General features: G+C 45.9%; 1 protein-coding gene across 1 annotated transcript; it reads right to left on the minus strand.

The window, feature by feature from the left end:
• Positions 1-1,216: 1,216 nt before the first annotated feature.
• Positions 1,217-4,103, minus strand: LOC147090632 (zona pellucida sperm-binding protein 3-like). Its single transcript, XM_085977395.1, has 9 exons — positions 3,712-4,103; positions 3,034-3,149; positions 2,843-2,946; positions 2,583-2,760; positions 2,364-2,490; positions 1,862-1,950; positions 1,655-1,776; positions 1,445-1,579; positions 1,217-1,366 (listed from the first exon to the last, which is right to left on the minus strand). The coding sequence occupies exons 1-9, from the start codon at positions 3,895-3,897 to the stop codon at positions 1,242-1,244; spliced, it is 1,182 nt and encodes a 393-aa protein (XP_085833521.1). The 5' UTR covers positions 3,898-4,103; the 3' UTR covers positions 1,217-1,241.
• Between the last annotated feature and the right edge of the window lie 4,265 nt (positions 4,104-8,368).

The following is an 8,368-nucleotide window of genomic DNA, read 5'->3' on the forward strand; positions in this document are numbered from 1 at the left end:
GGATGGATAGTCCGATCAATCAATCTCCAAAAGAAGTTGAAGTAATAAAATCTCAAATGAGGTCATTAGTAAACGACTTGCTGAAAGCCCAGAAAAAGCTGGATGAAGAGGTACGCATGAAGAAGTCTCTTCAGGAAAGATGTCTGGACTTGGAACAAAAGCTGGCTAACGCCCAGCTGGTATGGAGGAAATAGAAGACCCTCTCGCTGGCCTAGATCAGGACGACACCGAATATTACCATGACCTATTGAGTGACACTGAACATTATAGTGATCTGGTCTGCCCAGCTGGTGATGAAAACTCCCAAAGTGCAGAAATCAGGATGAATCACTTAAAGTCTAAGGAACATAGGGAAATGGTGGCGCTACAGCTGGCAGCTGACAGGGGAGCCCAGAGAGTCTAAGAAGCAGAAAAGGAAAAGACGAAGCAGAAGATGATAACCATCTGAACCATTATCACCCCTACCAGATCACACACACGTGGTCCCTCCGAACGGAGCCAAATCAGTTCGGAAGTTCAAGCTGTTAAATCCATGGAAGGACTATTGAATGAGTCACTCCAGCAACGTGAACCGACTACAGCACAGAGACTGAATCTGAACTATTTTCCGCAGAGATTGAATCTGTGAACTGTTTTCCGCAGAGACTGAATCTGTGATCTGTTTTGACATGAAGTTATCTATGTAATTCTGTTATGTAAACCTGAAGTTATATATGTTATTACATTATGTTAAATGGGGAGATGACTGTAAAGCTAAGGGAGGAATGTTGTGTATGTAATATGTGTGCTACTTTAAACCTATGGACAGGACTGCACTACTTTTAGGGCGTAGTGATACAGTACCACTCCTGGCCATAGGGGTATAAATAGTACTGTGGGTACTGATCTCCCCTCAGTTCCCACCTGTGGGCATGAAGTAAAGACCTACATATAGTCCCTACCTCCAACCAGTAAAGACCTGTTTTGTTGTTACTCATTAGTCTGTGTGTTAATTAACTAAACAACACGCAGACTTAACAGCTGTTAATAAACTAGTGAAATGGGGCACATACCCCAGTAGCCTGATATCTGGTGAAAAGCTTAAATACACTCAGCAGGCATGCCACTGGGTCAAGAATCATTAATGGAAGTAAATAAATATGGAAAACTTCCCATATTCAGAATGCAAATCCCCAGCCTTGATCAATGACCAAATGCAAGCAATAACCATGACAGATTTGCTAATTTCACCACTTTATTAATCACAAGTTGTTGCGCAGGGTTTGCTTGTGTTTCCTGTACAGGAACAAGGCGATCAAAGAAGCAGAGATCAGAGAGACAGCAGTCACAGTCAGGGCCACCATCAGGACCACCTCAGACTCCGCACCTAAACAGCAATGAGAAACCAACAGTGAGTGAAGGAAATACTGAGGGGGAAATGGAAACTAGCAGTCGGCCAACTCACCACCTGGAGACCTCTCCTCCATCCGTTGCTCAACCTCATTAAGGGACTCAGTTGCCAGGTCTGTCACATCAGTGTCCAGAATGACCAGGGGTCCAAGTGAGGCCTCACCCTCCCACTTCAATTCAGCATCACTCCCTGCAATATCAAACATTCCAGTTAGAGAGAGAGGGTAAAGGGCAACCTCCAACATCTAGAGAATCAATGTCCTACCAGCTTCAGGTACAAGATCCCTCCTTCCTCTGGAATCAAATCCAAACTCCCTTGTGGCACTGCAGTTGCCCAAGTGACAACAGGCACAAACGTCATTGTTGGATACTTCCAATGGGGTCCAGCTAAACAAGAGAATCAGTTTCACAATCAGGTTGGGCATCACTTCCCCACACAAACACATCCCTGAGTGAGAGAGGGGGCACTTACACATTCTGCATCTTCTGGAAAGTACAAGCTTTGCTCATGGAATCTCTCCGATCCACTGCAGCAACCTTCAGGTGACAGGAGATGAAAATCTGAGGGACACATTCAACACTAGTGTTATTCAGTGACTCCCTCCCAACTTGGGAACTCAATGAACAGGTGGATTCAGGGGACAAGTAGCAGAATGGATAGCAAGCTGGCTAGAAACAGAGAAAAGTGGTTAATGTTAGTTATTCATAGGATTACACAGGATATACAGCAGAGAGAATTCAGGAGAAACTTCTTTACCCAGAGTGGGGAGAATGTGGAACTCGCTACCACGGAGTGGTTGAGGTGAATAATGTAGATGCATTTAAGGGGAAGCTAGATAAACACAGGTGGGAGAAAGGAATAGAAGGATATGTTGGAGAGTTAGATGAAGAGGGGTGGGAGGACACTCGTGTGGAGCACAAGCCAGTTATGCAGATTGGCTGTAAATACTTTGCAGTGGTCGGCTTCCTCTTACCAAGGAACGGTCATCGCCAAAGAAGCGGAACGCATCCAAGTCAAAGTGGAGCTTGTCCAACTCACGCTCGTCTCTTGGCAACACGAAGGTTGAGAAGGAGTCCTCAGCTTTGCTGTCCAGGAGGCAACTGAAGAAATAAATTTTAAAAAAAGGGACATTGAGTGAATCAAGAGAAGCCATCGAGACAGGACCAACTGGAGAAAGCAGAGCGCTCCTTACCCATTGTAGTCAATGATGCTGTATCTCGGGGTGGAGTCCGTGTCTGGGCTCAACGTAGCGACACAGCGGTCAATGTAGAGCTTCAGGGGCATGTGGTTGGTCATTGAAACAGAGGCCTCAATGTGAATGAGGTCACCCAGGTAGTAGACAGTCGAGGTGCGCTCTGTGAGCCAGTCATCTGAAGTACAAGAGGGACAAGGGTTGGAGACTGGGTACAACTGCCAGTGGGTGACTACAGGAAGTCATTCCCCATCACATACCGTTCATTAGGCGCAGAGAGAATGACAGAAGCCCCTCTCCAGACTTGGTGGAGCTGAACGGGATCCAGGTGGGCTTGATCGGGTCACTGCTCACATTGCCCTTCCTGGAAAGACAACGGAGCCATTTTAGGACAAGGTCAGAGAACTACACCAGCTGTAGACGTTATTCGCGACAGCGTAAAGAATCTTACCTAAAATAGTGGCACTCAATGGGAATGACAGCTCCATTAGTTCTCACAATGACAGATCCATGGGCCTTGGGGGTGTGGTTCAGGTGGGTGGCGTAGACCAGGAAATCTCCAGACATCTGAAAGACATCAGGTTCAGAAATGGACAACATTCTACTCAGGTGGTTGGAAGTTGTGCAGCCTCAGTAGCTAATGCAAGGAGGGGGATTGCAAGCACAAGACAATTAAACAGAATGAAGACTCAATGAAAGGACAGCTTCACTTCAATAAAAAGGAGCCACAGGTTGATAATTTAGAGCAATGAAAAGAACAAGATTAAATCCTCATTTAATCGCAGCTCCTCTGTATGAGAGACAGAGACAAAAACTGAATATTGTAGATAACTGAACCATTAAACTGAATCCCCAGGGACCTGAAAATCCACAAGACAAGATGTATGGAAGGAAAAGTTTGAAGAACTAAGTGAAGGCTCAAGGCCAATAGGGCTGAGATCACAAGGTTGGAGACTCAGGAAGACCAGTTAAAGCCAAGGACAATGCATAATTCAACACAAGTCTGAGGATTTAAAAGCAGGAGACAGGAATCTCCTCAACATCAATGACATTTCACCAAAGGTAGGAATAAAGAGTTGGGTCTAATCCATACTCCAAGCTTAGAGCAAGAGTTGAGGAATCACATTACCTTCACTCTGCTGCCACACTCATGCAGCCCATAATCAAAGAGGACGGTGCGGTTCGGAGAGTCGATCCCGGTTGGCCGACAACCTGCCATCCCCAGGGTCAGGTCAGCAGCTTTAATCAGGTGCCTGGTTCCAAACAAATCCATCTGTACCCTGACCAGCAGGTTGTGCTCTCCACACTGCACCATCACAGTCTGCAGTGGAGACACACTGCGCCCCTCAGACACACTGAAACCGGAGCCAAAGGGAGACCCAGGAGAAGGGACTCGCTGAGGCCCAGGGGTGGCTTTTACTCTTCGCCATGGAAACCGCTGGCCCCCAAACTGTTGCCAAATATCAGAGGAACAAACAGCTCCAACTAACACCAGCACTGGGAGCAAACCCCTCACTACAAAATCCCCCATGATACTAAACAACTCAACTATCCCTCCACCCACCAACAAGCACCTTTTATACACACAACCTGCAGTCACATTGAGCTAATTAACCCCAAGCTCCACAATTTCTACCCAATCACAGAACTCATGTATTTATTGCCAGGAGGGCCTATTTTAATTCGACCAATCGGAGTGACTCTTTTGATTGGGTGGTTACACAAATCAACTGTACACTTTTCTGTGTGGGTGATTAACCAGTTAGTCTGTAAATAAATAAAACTTTAAAGGAACCTGAACAAACTAATTTCAAATTTGATTGCTCTTCTTGATTAAAGCAATTGACTGTAACTTAAGAAAACATTCGACCAATAGGGGTGCTCTTTTGGTTAAACTAATCAACTGTAAATTAATAAAACTTGAAATAAAACTTGACAAAAAAAGAAAAAAAAAGAAGAATAAAAAAAGGAAAAGAAAGACAGAACTGATGGATTTATTGCCACGAGGGCCTATTACAATTTGGTCAATCACCCCCACCTGAAAGAGTCACACAAGGGCACATTTTGATGGGCACCATTAATACAGTAGTCATCCACTTTGGATCTAAAAAGGATAGATCAGCGTACTTTCCCAATGGTGAGAAGCTCGGGATTTAGAAAGTTAAGGGGTGATTTGATTGAAGTTTTCCAGATATTAAGGGGAACCGATAGGGTACACAGAGACAAACTAATTCCGCCGGTTGGGAGTTCAGGACAAGGGGACATGGCCTAAAAATTAGAGCCAGATCTTTCAGAAGTGAAGTTAGGAAACACTTCTACACACAAAGGGTGGGAGAGGTTTGGAACTCTCTTCCGCTAACGGCAGTTGTTGCTGGGTCAATTGTTCATTTTAAATCTGACATTGATAGATTTTTGATAACCAAAGGTATTAAGGGATATGGGCCAAAGGCGGGTATATGGAGTTAGGTCCCAGATCAGCCATGATCTCATTGAATGAGGCGACAGGCTCGAGGGGCTGAATGGCCTCCTCCTGTTCCCATGTTCCTATGTCTAATGTGGATTTTTTTAATTGAGCCATAAAATGACATGGGTTGTCCCGGTGTCATCAACAGAGGAACGAATTTATACCTGGCCTCCCTCTTTAAGTTGGCACAACTAACAAAGGAACTCAAACACAGAATGTTCTTTCGACAAAACAACAGGAAACTCATAAAAGTCAATCATCATATTATTACTCGTGTCGATAAGACTCTCCACTCCCTGCGGTGCCCACCGGTTGCGGGAGGCCTCGAGTGTACCGGTGGGCATTGCCCGCTCCCTCTCCAGGGAGCCTGGCATGCAAACACTCGGAGTCCAATGGGTTTTCCAGAAGCTTCTACAAGTGGCTGGATCCGGACGGGATCATTGCCTCATTGAACCGGATCGGAAAGTTGGACCTTAATCAGTTGATATGTACTGTGGGACATTAGTTCGGACAGACTCTTTGTTCTTGTTAGTGGTGTCCTGTCCCTTGTGGGGAGGACCCCTTATAGATGATCAGTGTGGGCCTGAGCTTCACCCACTGCCCCTAACTCGTAGTCTGCAAAACAGGACAAGCTCCCCCGTCCCTGCTGATAACTAAAAGGACATCACGAGGGGGAAACAGTCTATCCAATTAAAACCCCCAAATAGAGGCAAAGTCACTCTAATTGCAACTGTCCTGTTTCATACAGTCTGATAAAGAGTGTGATGGTAAATGGAGACTGTCACACTGGAACAACAACACCAACTTGTCATCATATCGCACCTTTAATGCAGAAAAACATCCCAAGGTGCCAATGGTGGAGTGAAGGAAGGGGAGGATCCACAAATGGCCGAGCTGTGGGAACATGAAATCTGAGGGAGGTGGTTAATAGGGTCTGATCCTCTGAGGTTGGGATTTGCTACCTTGTTTGCGCAGAGCACAGGGAGCTTTACTGTGTATCTAACCCGTGCTCTACCTGCCCTGGGAGTGTTTGATGGGACATTGTAAAGAGAGCTTTACTCTGTGTCTAACCCGTGCTGTACCTGCCTTGGGAGTGTTTGATGGGGTAGTGTAGAGGGAGCTTTACTCTGTATCTAACTCATGCTGTATCTGCCATGGGAGAGTTTGATGCGACAGTCTAAAGGGGGCTTTACTCTGTATCTAACCTATGCTGTAGCTGCCCTGGGAGTGTTTGATGGGACAGTTTAAAGGGAGCTTTACTCTGTATCTGACCCGTGCTGTACCTGTCCTGGGAGTATTTGATGGGACAGTGTAGAGGGAGCTTTACTCTGTATCTAACCGTGCTGTACCTGCCCTGGGAGTGTTTCATGGGACAGTGCAGAGGGAGCTTTACTCTGTATCTAACCCATGCTGTGCGTGTCCTGGGACTGTTTGAAGTGACAGTGTAGAGGGAGCGTTACTCTATATCTAACCCGTGCTGTACCTGCCCTGGGAGATTTTGACGTGACATTGTAAAGGGAGCTTTATTCTGTATCTAACCCGCGCTGTAGCTGCACTGGGAGTGCTTGATGGGACAGTGTAGAGGGAGCTTTACTCTGTATCTAACTCATGCTGTCACCTGTATCTGTTACATCGTTATATTATCACATTGTTAAATGAAACTACTTGTTACATTGTTATATGGAACTACTTTGGTTAGTGCATTTATACTGCTATGTGGCACACTGTGTCAGGCAGTGCACAGTGCAAGGTCGGACATCTCGTATCACTCCGCACCATGCGGCAGCAACATCATGAAAGCACTGAGTAAAAGCTGTAAACTCAAAATGAGTTAAAAGTGTCTGTATTACATAGTAATAAGAACACAAGGGGACACAACAGTATCTAACTTATGCTGTACCTGCGCTGGGAGTGTTTGATGAGACAGTGTAGACGGAGCTTTACTCTGTATCTAACCCGTACTCTTGCTGCCCTGGGAGTGTTTGATGGGACAGTGTAGAGCGTGCTTTGCTTTCTATCTAACTCCCCACCCCACAGAGCCCTCTATTTCATTCTCCCTCATCTATGCTACCAGCCTCCTTTACAAATGAACAGGAGGAGTCCATTCAGGCCCTCGAGCCTGTTCTGCCATTCAATTCGATCATGGTCGATCTGTATCTCAACTCCAAATATATCTGCTTCAACCACTCCATGTTCCACATTCTGTGTAAAGAATGTCCTCCTAAATTCTTAATTTGATCTGCTAATGGCCATCTTATATTCCTGCCCCTTTATCCTCACCATCTGGTTGCAGTGGTGCCTTGTTACACCGCCCAATGTTCAACTAAGCAAAGCATTCAACTCACGTAAATCAGGCAAAAACCTGACAGTCAAAGGAGGAGACATTAGGACAGGTAAATGCCTGGACACTGATGTAGGTTTGAAGCAATGTATTAGGAGGAGAGGTTGAGGGATTTAGGGAGAGAATGTCTGAGCTGAGGTGCCAGATGTCTGAAGGCACGGCCACCAACAGGGGGTGATGGGAGGTGGTGTGGGCGAAGGATTTTGGGCGGGTGGGGGAAATGCACCAGAAGCCAGAGTGCAATGAAAAAGATCATTGATCATTTACCAATCCCCTCAGCACTGTTTGATTCCACTACCCACCCATGTGTGATGGTGGGTGGTAGGTTACATCACTATATTCAAAAAGGCAATTGTAACTAACCTTTAAGGGATGTTAAATGTGGAATAGAGCCAGCAGAGTGACAGTACCAGGCCAAGACACACCTACCGCCAGTGGACAAGGAGCAAGATGGCCAATTAAGGAGATGCTGCTTTGGTCTCGTCTCTTGACCCCCGATGTGGGACTGGAACCTTCTCACAGCGGACTCCTAGCTGGGTGTCTGTAACCCCATCTACTCGCTCTAGAAAGATGGCAGAAGCTCCCCATCGCTTTCATCCCTTTACAAAGGTCACAATATTACTGCAGAGAAGTTGGGATTGTTCTCCTTAGAGCAGAGAAGGTCAAGGGAGGGGTTCAAAATGGTAAGGGTTTTGATTAAAGGAAATAAGGAGAAACGGTTTCCACTGGCAGACGGGTTAGTAAATAACGTCATTGACAAGAGAGCCAGAGGTGAGGTGAGGAGACTTCTAATATAAAGAAGAAGTTGTGATCTGGAACACGCTGCCTGAAAGGGCGGTGGAAGCAGATTCAATAGTGTCTTTCAAAAATGGGAATTGGATAAATACAAAGAGGTGAAAATGGCAGGGATATGGGGAAGAGCCGGGGGGAGTGGGACTAATTGGAGAACTCTTTCAAAGAGCCAGCACAGGCATTGTGCTG

The sequence above is a fragment of the Somniosus microcephalus genome, unplaced genomic scaffold (assembly GCF_052327205.1).
Source record: "Somniosus microcephalus isolate GS21.2 unplaced genomic scaffold, FLI_Smic_1.0 unresolved_chr4, whole genome shotgun sequence".
Lineage (NCBI taxonomy): Eukaryota > Metazoa > Chordata > Chondrichthyes > Squaliformes > Somniosidae > Somniosus > Somniosus microcephalus.

What these genes read in the sequence shown, in the direction of transcription:
- LOC147090632 (XM_085977395.1), bottom strand. Translation starts at nt 3,897, where the DNA reads ATGGTGCAGTGTGGAGAGCACAACCTGCTGGTCAGGGTACAGATGGAT. An exon ending in TTGGCGATGACCGTTCCTTG is followed by an intron (nt 1,951 to 2,363) that starts GTAAGAGGAAGC and finishes TGTGTCCCTCAG; the next exon opens with ATTTTCATCTCCTGTCACCT. An exon ending in TTCCAGAAGATGCAGAATGT is followed by an intron (nt 1,777 to 1,861) that starts GTAAGTGCCCCC and finishes TCTCTTGTTTAG; the next exon opens with CTGGACCCCATTGGAAGTAT.